Source organism: Rhinoderma darwinii, chromosome 3 (assembly GCF_050947455.1).
Source record: "Rhinoderma darwinii isolate aRhiDar2 chromosome 3, aRhiDar2.hap1, whole genome shotgun sequence".
NCBI classification, from domain to species: domain Eukaryota; kingdom Metazoa; phylum Chordata; class Amphibia; order Anura; family Rhinodermatidae; genus Rhinoderma; species Rhinoderma darwinii.
Genome location: NC_134689.1, coordinates 409,632,531 through 409,654,471, shown reverse-complemented (window position 1 = coordinate 409,654,471; position 21,941 = coordinate 409,632,531). Strand labels below are relative to the sequence as shown.

The following is a 21,941-nucleotide window of genomic DNA, read 5'->3' as shown; positions in this document are numbered from 1 at the left end:
GAATATGACGGGACACAAGACAAAGTCAGCGGGCAGAGAACGTAGTCAGACAAGCGATAGGTCAGGGCGTTGAGTCGTAACGGGTAGTCAGGCAGAGGACAGGGCCAGCAGCAGTAGAATAATAGTCAAAAGGTGGGCTGAGGTCAGGGCAGGCAGCAGGCAAAATACGTGACAAGGAACTAGACGGGTCAATGACGGGTATAACAGGACAGGAAACAACTTAGCAACGGTCTTGCAGATAAGAAGCCTAATTACTCATGCCCAAAGGTACCTAATATACCCTGGAAAGCTGGGTGGTTTGGCACATGCTAACTCTTTTAAAGGATAAAAGGTCAGCGCCCGCACTATAGGGAAGTGTGGGATCAGGAGGAAGCAGCGCCAGTAGAGACCATCAGCTGCATGACCCTGAGAAGTGGGGTCAGCCTGGGCAGAGGAGACGCCAAGGCGAGGTAACTTGCTGCCAGTTTCCTCCACAGATTACAGCTCATCATTAGGGGTCCCAGGAGTGGGACTCACTGTAATCAACTTAATTTCAAGGGACTTGTCAAACAAAAAGGGATTGTGCAAGGTGAACAACACCTTTAAATTCAACAGTCCTGCAACTCTTAGACTATGTTCACACGGGTTGGATACGCGGCAGAAAAGTTTGCAGCATACCCGATCTAGAACCTGCAGACAAGTCTCCACCAAATTGTGTTTCATTTTGTGCAGTTTTTCGGCCAGAAAGTGTCTAAGCTTCAAAGAGTAAACTCACACGGACTGGATTTGTGGCAGATTTTCCACCCAAATTTGCAGACGGAAAATCTAGAGGGTATTACAGTAGCAGCAAAGTGAATGAGATTTTAAGAAATCTCACCCACACGCTTAGGAAAAAATTTACAGTGAAAACGCTCAGAAATCGACCTGCGGTGGCGATTTTTATTCCGCAGCATGTGAATTTATGGTGCAGCATCGTTGCATTTTTGTCCTAGGTTTTGTCCACTGACTTCAATGGGGAAATGAAAGTCCGCAACGAATTGCAAATATTGGTATATATGCTGCGGACAAGTTTAGAATACGCAGCAAATATCACATGTAGGGATTGGCTGCAGTGGTCACATGAGACACATTACAGGAGGCCAACAGCACGGAGAACAGCTGAGGGGACAACAAGCCGTTACTATGGCAATGGTGAGTATAGACTTTTTTTCTATTTTAAACGGGAATTAGGTCTTTTCTTTTCCCTACTTGCGATTTTTGTGCAGATTTGCATCTTTTCTGCAGCAAAAATTACAACATTTGTAGACTTTCACTTCCCCATTGAAATAAATGGGGAAAATCCGCAACAAAAATGCAACAATTCCGCAGCATAAATTAAAAATCTGCATCGCAGGTTAATTTATGAACGTTTTCGCTGCGTATTTTATCTGCAGCGTGTGGATGAGATTAGTTTAAATCTCAGTCTACTTTGCTGCTTGTGTATTATGCTGCGGATTTTATGTCCGCAAATTCATACGATAAATTTGCAGCAAATCTTATTCCCTTTCTAAGACTTGTTCTCAGCATGGTCTTCTTACCGCTTATATCAGCTGAGGCATCTTCTCCCTCTGGGAACTGTATTGGTCAATTTGAAGCAACAGGACTGCAAGCAGGGTGAACCAACCGTGAACTATGTGGGTAGCTTCCTTATAAACTAAAGTAAGTAAAGACCAGGACAACAAATATTATTATTTTGCCGGCGGGTGATCGGCCACAGCTCTCTTGGCCCCTCCTTAAACCATCGAAGTCTCAAAAGACCGCCATGAAGGAGCCCTACACAGGGTTCCGACCCCCACCCAGCAGAAATAGTGCCTGTTCAATTCCGTCCTGTAGGCCGGAGAGAAAAATATCAACCCCAATATCGTTAAAGTGAACCCCATCATTCCTTACCAGTTTGTTATTATCCCCTTCCAGTTGGCGATGCCGAACAACCACACCAGAACGGGCTCTAACAAATCTGGACATACGGCTATTAACTGTGCCCCTAGCTCTTTCCACCGCATCTGCATCTCGCGCACCCTGCCATACCACACGGGGGACAATCTCTGACCAAATAAGTATTAGTTCTGGAAAAAAGGATGAGAAACGCTCCATATCGGAGCGCATTATACTCATGAGCTTAGCCGTTCTAAGGAAACAGAGATCATTGCCCCCCCCCCTGCGTGAATTACTAGAATGACCGGGCCGTTGACCCCTTTGCTGATGTTTACCACTTCTGGAAGGACTTGACTCCACTTTAGACCTCGTATTCTTCTCCATGAGATGTTGATCTCATAAAAGCCCAAAGCACGGCCACCAGGCCTGCATTCAGCCCTTTGAGCGGCCCAAAATATGTATGAATGCCCTAGCAACCATACAGTGGGCTTAAATTGATCTAAAAGAAAAGACGCATATAAATGTCAGAGCTATAACAACAGATCCGGACGGATATACTTAGCAAAGCAAGCAGAACGCCAACGTCCTATGCGCTGTACCTCAGCGTCGGATAATCCCGCCCTAGCGGCCTCAGTGGCCGCACCAATTCTTAATGAATGTGTTCGGAATTCTTTTGGGGAGACACCTGAATTATCAGCCACCGTGTGAGGACTGCCCTAAATTGATATATCGTGAGAGGGGTACTATCTACATGCACTAGGAATTGAGTCTGGCTGGATCGAATAACAGAGTACTCATTAATTAAATCAATGGGGCAGATTATGCTTTCAACAGCACGCAAGGGGATCCAAACTCCTTGGCCAAATATGTCAGTTTTGGACCTACGTACTCGTATTTATATCTGTGCAGTCTCTTTGGTGAAAATGACATCTGTGTGCAGTAAACCTCCAGATTTAGTTTTGGAAGGCGGCAATAATTCACTAATTCGAAAAGCACCAAAGAAGGTAAGACTAAAACTGAGGGACAACAAAGTAATCTTATAAGGAGATGAGCAGATTTTCTGACATGCCATTACTAAACCCTTCACAACCAGTAACCAGTCTAACTACGCCTTACCATGCCTTTTCCATGTAGCAGGCGCTACAGATGATCCGACGAGAGACAACAGTTGAGGTCCACCAACTCCCATAAGTGACTCAGGCAGGGGATGCCGAGCATCTCCACATTGGGCAGTAAAGACCGGAATTCCTGCCATTGAAAACGTGATAGAGAATCAGCGACCACATTATGAACACCGGGAACATTTCTGGATCTGAAGAAAATATTATATTGCAAACATCGCAACACTAAATGCCGTAGCAATGATCTAACAGGTATTGAAGAACAAGACAGACTGTAAATGCAAGCAACCACACTGGCATTGTCGGACCAAAAAAAATGTGCCGATATTGAAATGATGTACCCCAGATTTCCACTGGCACTATTATTGGGAAAAGTTCCAACAAAGTAAGATTCTTGCAAAGGCCAACCATATATCATATTGCAGGCCAGGAGGAGGCACACCATGAGGAGCTGAAAACAGCTCAGAAACCACAGGAGCCAGATGCATCCACGTATAAAGATAATTCTGCATTGCGGCATTCTCCTGACCTGAAACACGTATGACCATTATAATTGCAAAGGAAACTCCGCCATATTGTCAAGTCAGATGTCAAGGCTCTGGTGGGGCAAATTTGATGGCCTGGTAGTTTAACTCCCCGAGTAGCCAATGATAAATGGCGGGAAAAAATCCTGCCCTTTGGCATAACCTGGCAAGCAAAGACCAAAAGGGCACCTGTTTTAACATGACCTTGGATACACTGCAAAAACCTTCAATCTTGTCAAACAGTTTTTTAAGCTTATCATCAGGTAATCTAAAGACCATTGCCATAGTGTAAATTTTGATACCCAGGAAAGACAGCCTTGTGACAGGACCTTCTGTTTTTGGAAATAGGGACTCCAAAACAAGACATGAGGAACTAAAAGGTATTAAGCATGTATTGGCAGGTATCACTATCTGCAGGGGCAACAAATAAATCATCTAAATAATGGATTGCCGATCACGTGCAGGTTTCATATCGCACCACCCACTGAAGGAAGGAGCTAAACAACTCAAAATAGTGCCATGATATGGAGCAGCCCATGGGTAAACAAGTATCAAAATAATAGTGATTTTCAAAGAAGCAACTTAACAGGTGATAGTAATCTGGTAATAATCGAAAGCCAGACTCGATGTCCGATTTTGCCATAAGGGCACCTCCCGGACCAATGCTACTGCGTGATCAAAGGAAACGTAAGAATCCAAGGAGTCCTCAGACAAAATCCCATCGTTGACTGGTAGGCCTTTTGGAAATGAAAGATGGTGAATAAGGCGGAATTTATCAATTTCCTTCTTCTAAACTATGCCTAAAGGGGAAACTCTGTGTTTGGGAAAGTTGGACGGTCGAAAGGGCCTTCGATTATGGCCAAAGATACTTCTTTGGACAACTTCTTCCTAAGTACCCCCGGGTGCTCCCTTACCGATTTTAGATTGTCCGCAAATAAAGAATGTCTTCTCAGATTAAACGAAATAAAGAAACCAAAACTGAAACCGAAACTTAATTGTGCGGCAGAGTTCTTATCCGGGTATTTGTCTAGGCAAGGCCCCATCGTGGTTACGCTCACTGTAGTCCTTTGCATCACCATGTGTATTTTGTTTTGAGGGTGGCTTAGAGGCTGGGCGAGAACAGCGAGATGCTGTGTGTGGACCTCCACATGCGGAGCACTCATACTTATATTTACATAACCCTGCATACTTGCAGTGTCCTTCATTGAACAACCAGCATGCGGACGGCCACTGACCCCTGAGAGAAGGAAGCTGAGGAGCCAGCGGCCATTGATGGAAAGGGGGGTGTTTTTTGCGCCATCATAATACGCAACCATACGTTGGTGGATTTGACTCTCCAAACAATCTCTGGTTGTAACGCTAGACGCCTTCTGAAATCTTCATCATAGAGCCACCATGCAGAAACACCAAGTGATTTATAAGCACTATAAATGCTATCAAAGTAAATAAAAAGTTCAGCACAGCGTTCAGGGTGTTGTTGGCCCATTACACAACCCATAACGGAAAAGGCCTGTATCCAGTTATTCGTAGTTTTCGCTGCTCATGGCTTACGGTTGTACGGTTTACTATCCAGAACCCATCTTTCTTTGTCTATAGTGTGTTGGTCCACTGATACCAGAGACCAAATATTCACATATTGGTTGTTCCAAATTTTAGTTTTAGTGTCGTCGTCCAGATGAGCCCCTAATGGACTGATCCCACAGAAACAAGCATCCTTATGTACTATGGCGGAGCACTTTTTATCACAGGGGTTATTGCAGGGCTGTGGCTGGGGGGGGGGGGGGGAGAGTTTCTCTAAAACCACTTTTAAAACAGACACAACCTCTGACCCATCCACTTCCGCTCCACAAGCCCCAGTATAAGTAAACTCACCAGCACCCGATGAAGTAGATGGTAACAGGACAACAGGAGTCGTGGGCGGTACAATCTGCATTTGAGGAGACTGCAACGTCACTGGCGTAGTATTACTATCCTGTCATGGTGAAGTGATGGATACCAGGCTGGACACCCTGGAAACATGGCTAGGTTCTTGCCTTTTACGTTACCTGAGCACCGCTCTACCAGACTCCTCAGATGCGCTGGAAGACGCCTCAGATGTTGGGAGAGAACGCCACATGGAGGATCTGGATCGCCTCCTACTCCCAGAGACCCTGGAATGGTGTTGGGAATGGCAGAACCACGACGACTACGCCTCCTGGAACCCTGGGAAGAGGATGAGGAGGGGGATCTACGTCTCCTACCTCGTGGTCTCTCAAAAACTTGTGGTAATGGATGAGATACTACAGGTGTTAATTGTGGCAATGGAGGAGAAATTAAAGGTGTTACCCCCATAGGAGTATAAGTCTGGCTAATCAGGGGAGGAGAAGCCGGGGGATGGCAGGCTCTCTCACTATACTATCATCATGGACAGGAATAGCGCTGGTCACATCCTGTACTGCATCAAGCACAGGGGCAGGCGGATGCAATATCTCTGGGGGAGTAGGGGGAACCTCAGAGGCAGAGGAAGAGCTAGCCTGACCTCCCATGTTGGTGGCAGCGGAAAAAAGTGTTAGCGATGGAGGAAATTGGGGGGCAAGCTAACTGCCCATGCTGCATTGCGGCTTGCCTGGGGCGGTGGTACTCACAACTCGCCTCCAGGATCCAGTAGAAAGGGGAAGTACATAACATAATACTGTAATATAAACCCTATGCTACTGACCCCCTTACAGTCAGTGTGCCCCTTCCCTACTTGGTTGGATGTACTTCAGAAAACCCCATAGTCATGCCTCAAACCTGCTTCCTGATACTCCCAGCTCTGCACAGTCAACCAGCATGAATAGATTTAAAGGGGTGTCCCATCAGAACAGATCCATTTAGAAATTCTGCCCAGGTGATCATCTGATCGCCAAAAATTCTGACAGGCATAAACCTTGGCCTTTGCGGGTGCAGTATAAGGGTAAGTTCACACGTAGTGTTAATACTCGCAGCATATTACAGTAGCAGCTGAGTAGATCTCATCCTGAATGATGAGCGGGAAAAAACGCTTCGAAATGGACCTGCGGTGCGTTTTTTTAATCCGCAGCATGTCAATTGTACTTGTGTAATCGCTACTTTTGTGTTGTGGGTTTTCCCCATTGAATTCAATAGTGAGGTAAAACCTGCAACAAATAGCAATTCTTGCTTCTTTTTTTTGTCGTGGAAAAGCAGCGATTCCGCGGCAAAAAAAACGCAACTCAGAAAAAGACCAAATCGTATACAGAGGTAGCCAAGTTTATCTTGACTCTGATAACTTGCTGCAGCGTGATATCACACAACAAAAGCCATTGAAAAAGTTATTGAAAGGCTATGTTCACACAGGGTGGATACGCTGCGTACAAGCACAAAGCGTGTCCGCCCTGGGCGCTGCAGGGATTTCCGGACGAAAAACCGCACCAAATTCTGGTGCCGTTTTTAATCCAAAATGTCTGCTGCTGATACCATGGCGACGCGTCCCTCCGACGTCCTGACGTTCTACAGCCCTGGAATGATATTTATTTAATAAATGAACGTGACTATGAGTCACGCAACTCGTCTATAGACAGGTACTGTAATCGTCATTATCATTACTCCGTCTTCTGCAGGTCACACGAGCATTAGGAGCAGCGAGGACACTGGTCCAAGGACTGGCAACGGCAGGTGACATCGTCAGCAGAGCAACCAAGGTATAACGCTGACGGATTGTACCAGATACCTTCCCCACCACCTGTAGATTTATTTCACTTATTTCCCGAGAGACAACTCTCTAGTTAGATAAGTATTTCCAGAAAAACGTGGGTAGAATCAGGTAAGGGATGCCGATGATGATGATGTGTTGATTTTGTATATATTCTGAAATAGCATCCGTGTGTTGTCAGTATTTACGGATACGCAAAAATAGGAAGACCGGAATTGATGTCAGCAGTTTGTCCCAACCCCCCGAATAGGTCACATGTCCGCACACGGATCGGTGAACATGGCGGTTGTGTGCATGGCGCCATATAAATAAATGCGTTCGTACGCTATCTGCAAATAGCAAATGGACAAAAAACCACGCTCGTCTGCATTAGGCCGTAACTTTGTGAACCCATCTATGAGGACAGACTGACGGAAAGCACGTACTGTGTAAAAAAAACAGCACGTACCTATCTTTGATTGGCCAAGGAGGATCAGCTGACCCACTCGATTACAGAAGATTTGAGCCAGGCGGGTAATGCCCCTTCAACGAGACGGATGCAAAATTTCAGACCTTTGGATCGGGAGTTCGGGGGGCTATTATGTAGCCCTCATCATAACGCTATTGGGCCTTTATATAAAGTGGTCTGATCCTATTCTCAGGTATATCTGGGAGATTTCATGACGTCAGATGGCAGATTTTACGCTAAACCAATGTCGGCAGATGCAACCGACAATCTAATGTGTATATAGGGCCCCCCTGACAAATGTATAAAAACCTAAATGTCACATGTCTCTACCTCGCTAGTCTGTCTCGCTAGTCCTCTGTATGGACATGAATCTTCTGTGATATTTTATTATTTCCCTTTCTAGACAGTGCCACCTCCTGATTGTCTCCGGGCTGCCATGCGGATGTGGTATTGTCCATTATGCCGAGGTTACACTGGGCTGCTGCCATGTCACGGCCTATGTCTGAACGTCATGAAGGGCTGCCTTGCCCATCAGGCAGATATGGATGCTGACTGGAACAGTTTGATAGGTGAGTTTTGTTTCTGGTTACTTCATGTAATTTAGGGAGATTGCATAATGTAAAGATACTCTTTAAGGCACCATATGAATTCCAAAAAAGTTTGTAACTAATCGTTGACCCACATGCAGCAGCAGCAGGACGGGGGTATATTAGAAAGTGGCAGCCTGCATGGAGGTTGTCAATGGTCCAGGTGCAGTAGACCGGGCCGGCATGGGATCTCTAGAAGGGCACATCATGGGCATCTCACCCCTATGTGCACGGTTGGTGCAGAGAGGCAGAATTTAAGAATGAGATCAGGGGGCATAATAGGATGTCGGACCCCACCTTATTAGAGCCACAGCTGTAAATAAAATAAAAAAATAGTGTAATGAAATTCGTCACCATTTTCAAGATCTCTACTTGCAGCAAGAGAATGGAAATATTGGGGCAAATTTACTAATGCTGTCTAAAGCCGGGTTAAGACGAGTCAGATACGCTGCATAAAAACTGTGCTGCATATCCAACCTGGAACCCGCATCACCCTCCGTCCAAAAAATCGCACCACTTTGTGGTGTGGTTTCTCGGACAGAATTTCCGCTTTTTTTATTTTCTGGAGTTGCGATTTTTGCGGCGTAATCGCTGAGATTACGCTGCAAAAGTCGCAACGCTTGGCTTTCTGTTGCAGGTTTTGCATCCCCATTGAATTAAATGGGGAAAACCTGCAACAGAAAATCAACTAAAATGCAGCATAAATTGACGGCCGGGTTAAGTATGAACTTTGCTTTCTGCAGCGGAAATTCTGCCCAAAAAAACGCTCCACAATGTGGTGCGGTTTTTCGGAAGGAATGTGATGTGGGTTCCGGGTTGGATATGCAGAGTATACGACCTGTGGAAACCCGGCCTTCATGTCCAATTGACACTGGTGCAGGGAGTGTTACAGCCATTAATTTCCTTAAGGCCGGATTCACACGAGCGTTGCGTTTTTGCGCGCGCAAACAACGCGGCGTTTTGCGCGCGCAAACACCATTTGACAGCTGCGTGTGTCATCCGTGTCTGATGCGCGGCTGCGTGATTTTCGCGCAGCCGCCATCATAGAGATGAGGCTTGTCGACGCCCGTCACTGTCCAAGGTGCTGAAAGAGCTAAATCTTTCAGCACCCTCGACAGTGAATGCCGAACACAACAGCGAAAAACCTGTCCAACAAAAAGATAAAGTTCCTACTTACCGAGAACTTCCCGGCCGTTGCCTTGGTGACGCGCCTCTCTTGACATCGGGCCCCACCTCCCTGGATGACGCGGCAGTCCAAGTGACCGCTGCAGCCTGTGATTGGCTGCAGCCTGTGCTTGGCCTGTGATTGGCTGGAGCTGTCACTTGAACTGAAGTGTCATCCCGGGAGGTCGGACTGCAGGAATGAGACAGGAGTAATCGGTAAGTTAGAACTTCGTTTTTTTTTACAGGTTCATGTATTTTGGGATCGCAAGTCACTGTCCATGGTGCTGAAACAGTTTAACTCTTTCAGCACCATGCACAGTGAATGTCTCCCGGCGTCGCGGACCGGGAATTTTTTTGCCGGGTTTGGCCAAAACGAGTTTGGCCGAACCCGGTGAACTTAGCTTCGGTTGTCGGGGTTCGCTAATCGCAAAGACACTCCGTTTGGATGTTCGGAAACAGAAAAGCACGTGGTGCTTTTCTGTTTACATTCATCCTTTTTGACAGCTGTTGCGCAAACACGCAGTTCGCACGGAAGTGCTTCCGTGCGACATGCGTGGTTTTCACGCACCCATTGACTTCAATGGGTGCGTGATGCGTTGAAAACGCTGAATCAACGGACATGTCGTGAGTTTTTTGCAACGGAGCAACGCTGCGCAAAAAACGCTGCCATGTCTGCACGGCCCCATTGCCAAATATAGCTACGGGCAACGCACGTGCGTAGTTTACGTTCGTCTGAATAAGCCCTAATACCGATCCTCTGGGAGCAGCGTGAATATGAAACCCTTTCTTGGTAACACTTAGGGTATGTTCACACACACACTAATTACGGACGTAATTCGGGCGTTTTTGCCCCGAATTACGTCCGAAAAATGCGGCTTGAAAGCGTTGACAAACATCTGCCCATTGAAACTGTCAAATGACGGCGCGTAAATAGACGCCCGCGTCAATGAAGTGAGGGTATGTTCACACGACAGCGCCCGTAACGGCTGAAATTACGGGGATGTTTTCAGGAGAAAACATCCCCGTAATTTCAGTTGTAACGGCATGTGCAGGCGCTTGAACGCCGCGTCCATTACGGACATAATTGGCGCTGCTTTTCATTGGAGTCAATGAATAATGGCTCCAATTACGCCCCAAGAAGTGACAGGTCACTTCTTTGACGCGGGCGTCTATTTACGTGCCATCATTTGACAGCGGCGCGTAAATATACGCCTCGTGTGAACAGACAAACGTCTGCCCATTGCTTTCAATGGGCAGATGTTTGTCAACGCTTTCAAGCCGCATTTTTCGGACGTAGTTCGGGGCAAAAACGCCCGAATTACGTCCGTAATTAGTGTGTGTGAACATACCCTAACAGTATTTACAGCAGCATATCGCTTTCCTGCTTTCCTTTTTTTATTGCTTTTCTTTCTAAATACATTGATTTTTTCTTTTTCTTGGCCCGGTCGTGTTTTTTTTTTTCCACTCCAGTCCTGTCATTACAAGCAATAACAACACTATACAACCGCACAATCCGATTTCTATGATGATTGCGTGATTTTTCCGATAGGACGTGGATCACTGCTTACACAGAACAATAGACCCCTTCTGACTACAAGATGTCAGATACACTTTAATTACAATTGCAGAGATACAGGTTCAGTTAAACGAGCTGCAATATCAGACACAGACCATGGACAGGGGTGGCGCTATTTCTGGAAAACACAGCAGAACCTTCCTTCTATTCTCAGACGAGCTTGTTTCTTCTTGCAGATGGTTTGCAGGAAGTGGCGGAGCGTCTGACCGGTCCGTTCAATGTGGAACTTGCCACGGAATCAATCTCAGTGAAGATTTCTGAGGCAATAATGACTCTGCAGGAGGAGAGCGTGCAGCTCACGGCACAGGTATGGCAGTCTCTCTTGTCCTGAATGGCATGATTTTCTCTACATTAAACAGCAGTATGCCATTTAAAGAGGACCTATCGGTTTTGAGAAAAACGCAAAAAGTGACAGTACCTGATCGGTGAGGGTTCGACCCCCAGCACCCCCGCCGATCAGCTGATTTGGAGGGGCTGGAGCGCTCCCCCTTATTTGTTACCTGCTGTACTGTGAATCACCGACACACTTGTAGCGGCGGTTCACAATTTTACAGCCTTCTCCTAGTCACTTTACTGTAAGACTGTGACGCGATCGACGAACATACAATTGAAGGACCCCAGGGCCGTCTGACCATACTTCCTGTTGCCGGGGTATACTTAGGTACTATCAGTTCGCAGGTTAATATACTGGCATATAAAAAAATCATAACATTGTTCTGGTCCTCTGGTCCCAAATTGGCTCAGTTGTTAAGGCCGGGTTCCCACGTAGCATAAACGCTGCGGTTTTTACGCAACAGAATTCTGTGCGAAAATTCCGCAGCATTTACAGTAGCAGCAAAGTGGGTGAGATTTAGAAAATATCATGCTCACGTTGCGGAAAAAAAACCGCAGCATAAATGTTAATAAATTAACCTGCGGTGCGGAATTTAACTGCGCAGTATGTCAATTTATGCTGCTTTTTTGTTGATTTTCCGTTACAGGTTTTCCCCATTAAATTCAATAAGGATACAAAACCCGCAACAGAAATCCAAGTGTTGCGACTCTTGTGGCGCATTTCCAGCGATTACGCCGAAAAAATTGCAACTACGGAAAATAAAAAAAAATCATACTTACCCAGAACACCCTCTTCTTCCTGCAGTCCAGCCTCCTGGGATGGCTTGGCATCCCATGTGACCGCTGCAGCCAATCACATGCTGCAGCGTCATCCAAGGAGGCTGGACTGCACAGGAGGTACGCACCCTCCAAAATATTGGAGCAAACGGATTAAAATTTATCAACAAATCCCCCCCGACATCTTTCACCATTACATGGCATCTCCATGGGTTTCGGAGCTATAGCTTGATCACCATCGATAGCTGATAAATGTCGATATTGGCACAACCCTTGTAAGCTCCGCCCAGTTGTGACTAGGAACGCCCATAAAACCACAAAGAAACGGCCCATTTGGACATATTTGCATAGGCCCCGCCCTTTTGGGATGGAAAGTTTCATCCTTCTCCATAACTTAAATTTGGTGGTTTCCTTGTAACTTCCAGCTTCATGTACCAAGTACGTTTTCACTTTGTGGAGTCTCAAATATGCTCCTTAGTCATTCCTATATGAGTCGGAACCTCTGTTTCTCCAAGAATGCAGCCACTTCTGTAAATGTTAACATTCTAGATGCCACTAGATGGCGCCAACTTAATACAACTTCCTTTGAAATCAGTGCCAGCTGAAATCCGGATGCGACCACGTCGATCCTCTTAGCAAATCGGTGCGAGGGCGGTGTTATTTATATACAGGGCTCACTCTACTGTATACTGCAGTAGCCGCCATCCTCTATATTAGGGAGTCTGTTAGATGCCTCTAGTTAAAGAGCTCTGTCATGGTGACCGCTTCCCTCAATCAGGAGCAATCTATGCAAAAGTATCTGGGTGCACGCCGTAATAAAGAAGTTACATTATATTTAGATAAACAATTGATCTTGAAACGAAACATTCTGAAAATATTCTGTATATTTTTAGAATTAGTGCTATATTATAATCATTATTTCATTCACGGCGCCCCCATATGTAGAGCATTCAACGTGAACCGTAAGTATACAATTATTGATACGGTGTATGCGTCACGCGTGCTGATCGTGGCACCGCAAGTCTCAGCATGGTCTATATCACAGCGTCTGCCATTGTGTGTAAACTGATCATAGTGTCCTTGTATAGATATTCCAGTCATGTGGCACGCCGCGTCCATCCCGAACCAAACGTTCCCCTCAGCAAGAGCCAAAGAGAACCTTTCAAGTATACAGCAACGAGGAGAAACCCACTTCAGCGGCCGGCACCAACATAGACAGGCTGGTGAGACAGGATTGATGTATCACAGCTGCAGATCTGTTACCTGTGCGTTACCTTCCTTCATGTAGCATTTTCTTCTATACAGGTGTCAGACGTGGTGTCCAAACTCCGCCAACTGCGTGGCCTCTGGAAGCTTCTCCCTCTTTCTCTGTGTTCTGATCACAGGGTTTCGTCTGGTCTCAGTAACCACGAGAGGTGCTGGAATGGACAGACTCGGGGAAGGTGAGCAAAGACATAACAGGCGCTGTACAAAAAGCCAAAATGACACGGCGCCCGTTAATGGTGTGGACCCCGTTGTCCCAGCAGATGTTTGTGGTCACCCAGTGCTGGTTCCGCTAGATTTTGGCCTAATAAGATGTGTAATGAATATTTACCCAAGATCTTCTATGTGAACTGTCGTCGCTGTCTATTTAGGTCCAATATTTTGTACTGATCAATTTCTTTTTAAGGCTACGGTCAGACGAGCGTGTCCGATTTGCGCACGTAAAAAAACGCTGTGTTTTTCCTACATTTCATGTCCGTGTGCGTTGCATATTGGCATCAGTGTGTTTTGCGTGTAGCATGCTTTTTTTCACATCCATGCAAACACGTCGATGTCGTCCGTGTGCAGTTTGTGGTTTTCACACACTTTAGGCTCCATGCACATGAACATAAAAACGCCCGTAATCACGGGCCGTAATTACGGGCCGTAATTACGGGCCGTAATTACGGGCCCTTAGACTTCTATTGGCCACGGGTACCACCCCGTATGCTTACGGGAAGGTGCCCGGGCCGTTAAAAAATATAGAACATGTCCTATTTTAGGCCGTAATTACGGCACGGGTAGCCCATAGAAGTCTATGGGGCTCCCGTAATTACGGGTGACTATGTGTGTGCACCCGTAATTACGGGAGCGTTGATAGGCGACGTCAGTAAATAGTCACTGTCCAGAGTGCTGAAAGAGTTAAACGATCGGCAGTAACTCTTTCAGCACCCTGGACAGTGACTACCGATCACAATATAGATTAACCTGTAAAAAAAAAAGACTTTCATACTTACCGAGAACTCCCTGCTTCTTCCTCCAGTCCGGCCTACCGGGATGACGTTTCAGCCCATGTGACCGCTGCAGCCAATCACAGGCCAATCACAGGCTGCAGCGGTCACATGGACTGCCGCGTCATCCAGGGAGGTCAGGCAGGATATCAAGAGAGGGACGCGTCATCAAGGCAACGGCCGGCTAAGTATGAATTTCTTTTACTTTTACCTCAGAAAGGGCTGCCCCTTCTCTCTATCCTGCACTGATAGAGAGAAGGGGCTGCCGATTAGTGAAGTGCAATTTTGCAGCGAAAACGTGCCCGTAAATACGGGTGGAATACGGGTGACACCGGACCCATATTTAAGGGCACGGGTCCGTAAATACTGGTGCAATATGGGTCGAATACGTGTGACCAAGGACCCGTATTTACGCCAGTATTTACGGGAGGGAAAAAATAGGTTCGTGTGCATGAGGCTTCAATGGGCGAATAGGTGCGCAAAAACGCACCTATATAGGACATGTGGTGAGTTTCACACAACTGAATAGCCCCATTGAAATGAATGGGTCCGTGTGCTGTCAGTTATTTCAGTGTACAGCACATAGACGAGGAACATGCTCGTCTGAATGGGCCCTTAGGGTCAGCGCTCAGTTTTTCTATTTCAAAGCTCCAAAATCCACTGCATACAGAGTTAAAGGGTAACTAAACATTTTAAAAACTTTTTGATCGGTGGGGATCCGAGCACTACAGATTGGTAAAACGAAGAGGCAGAAGCGCTGGGGTAATCGTTGTGTCTCATTTCTGATCTGCTCTCCTCAGAAAGGCGAGCGAGCGTTGTACGGACCCATAGACCTTCTTATGAGCCCGTATACCGCTCCGAGGAAAGGCGATCAAAAAACGAAGCGGTACAGCGATCACCCAAGCGCTTTGTTTTAGCGATCGGCGGGGGTGTCAGTGCTTGGGCTACCCCCAATCAAAACTTCTGACATGTCACTATGACATTTTAAAAGTTTAGTTACCCTTCAAATGATAAAATTCTGGCTGCCTGTAGCAGCCACTAGAGGGAGCTTACTGCATACTGTGCTCTTCTTCAGTGTATACAGTGAACTCCCCCTAGTGGTTGAAGCAGTAAGACAGAATTTTACCATGTAACTCTATAGCTATTCTCTAACACCTATTAATATATATTAAGAGATTAATCAGCACAGAAGGTTTGACCTAAAAAATAAAAACAAAAAGGTATTGATGGTGGACATTCACTTTATCGTTTACTTGGTTATTTTTGTTGACATTTCACTTTTTATTCTCGTCTCAGGTATCTCCCACAGGTAACAGGTGATGGCGTTGTCAATCAGATCAATAATCCGGAGGTGGAATTACCAATGTCACCTCCAGATCCCAGAACCCGTCAGCTGGGGCTGCAGCTTCGAGTGGTGAGGAGCAAACTAAAAGCAGCATACAGCGGGAAGGACAGCGAGACACAGGAAGCCTGTAAGTCTTCAAATATGTGCAGCTGTTTATACTCCGATCATTTATAGACTGTATGCCGCAGAGGAGCAATAATTTATTCAGCACCCAGACCCCCACCGATCAAAACTTCTGACATGTCAGAACTTTTGTGAAATAGCAGATATCCTTTGGAGAGTGACTGTACTTTTAGAAAACTTTTGATAAGTCATAGTGACCTATCAAAAGTTTTGATCACTGGGGTCTGGGTGCTAAGAACCCCACAATTGCTGAAACGAAGGGGCAGAAGTGCTCAGCTTAGCCCTCCACACCTTCAGCTGTGATCAGCGCTCCTCCTTAGGCTGAAGACATTCGACTGACGAGGAGAGCCGATCACAGACGAAAGTGCAAAGCGCTCAGTTGAGCGCTACTGCACAGTGGCGTATCTATAAGGGTATGTTCTCATGCTGTTTTTTTCAGCCATTTTTTGGGGTGTAAATGCCTCGAAATACGCCTGAAAAAACGGTAGCTAACAGCCTACAAAAATCTGCCCATTGAATTCAATGGGAAAAATGGCGTCTTGTTCAGACACGGTGTTTTGTTACGCCGCCGTTTTAAAATACGGCGCTTTAAAAAACGCTTTGTAAAAAGAAGGAGCATGTCACTTATTGAGCCGTTTTTGGAAATATTTTTCATTGTGTCAATGGAAAAACAGCTCCCGAAACGGCTCTAAAAAACATTTTCAGCTTCAAAAACCTCTGAAAACAGTTCCGTTTTTGACTCAGTGTGTGAACATAGCGGGGTTACAGTGCTCGCAATTGCGACCGGGCCCAAAAGCCAGGGAGGCCCATGCCCCCCACCCGCACCATTTCTATCCACTATTACTGTAGTACCTGAGGCCTATGTAATAAACTACACGAGCCCCTGTTACTGCAGTAAAGTTCACACCTTCGTTTCAGCGATGGACCCCCACGATCAATACTTCTGATATGTCTGACCCTCCTGTACGTATGTTTTTCCAGATGATGAAGGCAGCGGAGGCTCCGGTGGAGGGGACCCTGTAACCGAGAAACCTGTCATCAAAGTCCAGGGAGGTGGCGGAGAGCGAAGGGAGCGGCCCGGCAAAGACAAGAAGCAGGGTGCCGGCGGGAGAGGGAGGGGCGGTAGGAAGGGTGGGGGTAGGTACAGTGATGGGGCAGGAGGTCTAAGTTCTCCCACATGTATCATCATCCTCATGACCTTAGTTTCAGGACTTTTAGTGTCCGTGTGACCCCGGAGAATGGATTGTAGCTATCACGGTTCTGACCAATGCTGCGCGTGATCATAAAATACATTTTACTACTTACTAAATGAATGTACGTTCCAATTCTGCACTTTACGGTTGTTAATAGTATTAGGTGACGTGGCATATCATCCGTGGCTGCCGTGGTCACGTGAAATACCCAAGTGGCTGCTTTCTACATGTAGCCCTGCTGATTGGCAGCTCAATAATGGTACATAATTGGAACATATATGAAATGGGGTTTAAGTCAAACAGTAGAGAGATTTGAGTTGCCTTTGTTACCGTTGTGTGTCAACTCACCAATTTCAAAATCTCAACTTGCTGTCAGTGTATAGAAGCATTCTTGTTTAATTCCAGAACCCGAAAACCTGTCCTACCTGTGCGAGTGGAACATGATCAGGACAGCCTCTGGATGTAAGCAAATGTGTTTCTATTCACTGGAAGCAAGCAGAGATGTCATTGAAACACAACGTATATTACAAAAATCCAGACATTTTCATTAGTTACATAAAAGCAGGAAAACGCCTTTTTATATGTTGTGGTGATTCAGCAGCATGAGTCACACACCAGACGCCCTCTTTAATGAAAGTGTTATTGTGGGGGTCAGTGTATACCCGCCACATGTAAGCATAGGTCCCATGATGGCTGTATACAAATACGGTGTATATATATGTGGGGTGACCATTCATTAGACATTAACCCTCCAGTTTCTTTCTGGTTTTCAGCAATGAATTGTTAAATATACAGACGACTTTTTTATTATAGAATTTTTTAGATCTTGTCTTTTAATGTGGATCCTTTGTTAGCGAAAAGTTCAGTGTTTAAGAAATGCTGCCGAAATGTATTTTATTGAAGTGATTTATTTAAAGGAGCCGTACACTTGTGGGTAGCCCCTTCTCATTTAGGGTGTATTAACATGGTACGGTTTTGCCATAATTTTTGCCGCACGGCCGAAAACCGCACCTAAAAAAAAACCATACATTTTTACAGCACCGTGTGAATACACCCCTACTGATTCCTGTAATATCCTCGAGTGTCTAGGGGTCTAGAGTGGCTGAGCTGTTAATACCTCGTATCTCTGGTTGCCTAGGGTGATGAAGGGGTTAACATTGATATCCATTATACTTGGTAGTCTAGGATGGTAATGGGTTGATATCCGATATACCCGGCTGGAGGTTTCGTGGGTGTTTAGTGGTCCAGTTAAAGGCATTGTCCATGTTTAGAAAATCCATTGTCATACATCCTATTAGTGAATTTGGAGGTAATAGAGGGGGGGGGGGGTCCTCTATTTCGAACCTTCATCTCTTGGCCAGAGTCGAGAGTGGTTAGAAAGAGCGACTCTCACTCTAGAAGACCTGTCCTGAGAATAGATAACTCATTGGTATGAATGGGCACTGTGTAATGCTTAATTTCACCTGAAGTGGCGCTGCAGAAAAATGTAGCACTTATTGCCAGGTTATCCCACAGATTACAGCTGATCGTTGGGGGTCTCAGCAGGGGGAGAATTTGTGATCAGCTTATTGTCCAGGGGGCCTACTAACAAGTAGGGATTGTCTAAAGCAGAGAACCCCTTTGATATTATATAATTATAGGGTTAAGGGTAATAAAGGTGTTGGTGATGCTCTAGGGCAGGAAAGCGTACCTATAACTGAATTTTGTAAATCTAAATTTTTTTTGTAGGGGCTGGAGCTCTATTTTTCTATCCCAGAGCTCCAAATTTCCTTCTTCACTTTACTCAACCATCTGGTTAAATGATAACATTCTATCTGCCTGCAGCCGCCACTAGAGGGAGCTCACTACATAGGATTTTATACAGCGCCCAAATAATTTTTTAATTTAATGGGAATCTATCACCAGGTTTATACTGTCCTATATGAAGGCGGCGTAAAGTAGCGCCACAGACTCTCATTCCAACGCTGTATGACTTCTCAATGATCAGTCGTCTTATAAAAAAAAAAAAATCTCATACGGCCCGATACTGATGAGCTGCGACTAGCCCCGCCCACTGATTGGAAATACCCCTTTAAGTGGTACCTGGCAAACAGCTCTTCATTATTTGGCATTGGCAACGGAGCCAGATAGGTTAGATTTTTTTTTTTTTTTTCCTGTCCGATTCTGCTCCTATGATGATGATGAGGGCCCGTTAGCCGCTTATGTCCATCTATACAGGAATAATACACATAATGGGGCAATCTCAAGTGCTTTATGGGCAATCTCATACATAGGACACCCTCTATGGGGGGGGGGGGGTTAGTATTGACACATTAGATAGGGTGTCAATACTGATAGGGTAGTCCTCACCTCATCTGGCCCAAACATCCAAAGCTTATAGTCACAAGAGACATAAAATATATATATATCCCTCCATACAGATATACGTGTACTGCTCCTTTAAATGAAATCCGGTTATTTTAAAAGGACTCTCCATCTACTCTCCGCTGGCTGAACAAATCATGTCTGACAGTCTGGTTGCTAGGGATACAATGCCTAGTAACCACAGTATTTTCCATTAGGTGTAAATGGAGCACCCCTTTAAGCTCCACTACTTATGAGGTCAGAGGTTAGTGGTACTTTGTACAGGGACCTATAAAATACAAATAAGTCGCTGTCCCGGAGTCCAGATAATGTGTTATTTGTAAGGTATTTACTTCCACTTTTACGTTTGTATTCTTAAAATAAGGAAGTTTTTGCGCCAATGTTACATTCCATTTTTATAATGAGCATAAAAGGATTTTGTAGGGTCATTGGACTGTAAAGGGGTTTTCGACTTTAGGATTTATCCTAAAATACAATCGTTATAACCTCCTCCTCGCCTTCCCCATATTACAAATACAGCCTAAAGATATAATCTACATCTAATATTTACAGATCAGTGAAATGCCATTAATCTGTCATTTGATAATCCAGAACATCCATCAGTTTGATCTTTCTACTCGGTTTTATTTTTCTGATCTTGTGGAAATCCCACATTTTGGGCTCTCGTCCTGGAGGTTCTTTACCCGTGGAAATTAGTTTTCTGTACTTTTCTATGACTGTTTTATAATCCAGAATAATTTATATTCCAGAACCCATTGATGCCGGATTAAAGGAATTTGACTGATTTTTGCTAATCTTATACTGATTGACATCATGTCTTAAAGACACGAGATTAACCCTTTTTGACACTTAATTTCTAGCTATTCATTGATTGTGTTCTCTTGATCAATAACTGATGGACATGGGCGGAGATTTATTAATGCCGTCATTGTGTGCGATGTGACTCCGCAGCGCCATTAACTCTCTCAGAATCATTCTTATGGGTCAGAAATAATGGCACAGACGCTTCATGAATAAAAGTTTGTGTCTATAATCTGCTTTATACTCAAATCCAGAGCTGCGTTCATTATTCAACTGGTGGCGCTTACACATCTCACAGCTGCCTCCTGCTGGTGCACATTCTGCAGGCGCTCACATCTCACTGCTGCCTCCTGCTGGTGTAGCTTCTGCAGGCGCTCACATCTCACTGCTGCCTCCTGCTGGTGCACATTCTGCAGGCGCTCACATCTCACTGCTGCCTCCTGCTGGTGTAGCTTCTGCAGGCGCTCACATCTCACTGCTGCCTCCTGCTGGTGCACATTCTGCAGGCGCTCACATCTCACTGCTGCCTCCTGCTGGTGCGCATTCTGCAGGCGCTCACATCTCACTGCTGCCTCCTGCTGGTGTAGCTTCTGCAGGCGCTCACATCTCACTGCTGCCTCCTGCTGGTGTAGCTTCTGCAGGTGCTCACATCTCACAGCTGACTCCTGCTGGTGTAGCTTCTGCAGGCACTCACATCTCACTGCTGCCTCCTGCTGGTGTAGCTTCTGCAAGCGCTCACATCTCACTGCTGCATCCTGCTGGTGCAGATTCTGCAGGCGCTCACATCTCACTGCTGCCTCCTGCTGGTGCACATTCTGCAGGCGCTCACATCTCACTGCTGCCTCCTGCTGGTGTAGCTTCTGCAGGCTCTCACATCTCACTGCTGCCTCCTGCTGGTGTAGCTTCTGCAGGCGCTCACATCTCACAGCTGACTCCTGCTGGTGTAGCTTCTGCAGGTGCTCACATCTCACTGCTGCCTCCTGCTGGTGCACATTCTGCAGGCGCTCACATCTCACTGCTGCCTCCTGCTGGTGTAGCTTCTGCAGGCGCTCACATCTCACTGCTGCCTCCTGCTGGTGTAGCTTCTGCAGGCGCTCACATCTCACTGCTGCCTCCTGCTGGTGCACATTCTGCAGGCGCTCACATCTCACTGCTGCCTCCTGCTGGTGTAGCTTCTGCAGGCGCTCACATCTCACTGCTGCCTCCTGCTGGTGTAGCTTCTGCATGTGCTCACATCTCACAGCTGACTCCTGCTGGTGTAGCTTCTGCAGGCACTCACATCTCACTGCTGCCTCCTGCTGGTGCAGATTCTGCAGGCGCTCACATCTCACTGCTGCCTCCTGCTGGTGCACATTCTGCAGGCGCTCACATCTCACTGCTGCCTCCTGCTGGTGTAGCTTCTGCAGGCTCTCACATCTCACTGCTGCCTCCTGCTGGTGTAGCTTCTGCAGGCGCTCACATCTCACAGCTGACTCCTGCTGGTGTAGCTTCTGCAGGTGCTCACATCTCACTGCTGCCTCTTGCTGGTGCACATTCTGCAGGCACTCACATCTCACTGCTGCCTCCTGCTGGTGTAGCTTCTGCAGGCGCTCACATCTCACTGCTGCATCCTGCTGGTGCAGATTCTGCAGGCGCTCACATCTCACTGCTGCCTCCTGCTGGTGCACATTCTGCAGGCGCTCACATCTCACTGCTGCATCCTGCTCGTGTAGCTTCTGCAGGCGCTCACATCTCACTGCTGCCTCCTGC

At 46.2% G+C, this 21,941-nt stretch overlaps 1 protein-coding gene across 1 annotated transcript in view; it reads left to right on the top strand.

The window, feature by feature from the left end:
* GPC2 (glypican 2) overlaps positions 1–20,646 on the top strand; it is a 29,802-nt gene extending 9,156 nt beyond the window's left edge. The window contains exons 5-11 of the mRNA XM_075859203.1: positions 7,138–7,218; positions 8,081–8,246; positions 11,181–11,311; positions 13,203–13,337; positions 13,420–13,556; positions 15,663–15,838; positions 16,816–20,646. Coding sequence (XP_075715318.1) covers positions 7,138–7,218; positions 8,081–8,246; positions 11,181–11,311; positions 13,203–13,337; positions 13,420–13,556; positions 15,663–15,838; positions 16,816–17,063 — 1,074 coding nt within the window. The 3' untranslated portion in view covers positions 17,064–20,646. The remainder of the gene's footprint in view (positions 1–7,137; positions 7,219–8,080; positions 8,247–11,180; positions 11,312–13,202; positions 13,338–13,419; positions 13,557–15,662; positions 15,839–16,815) is intronic.
* Positions 20,647–21,941: the final 1,295 nt, after the last annotated feature.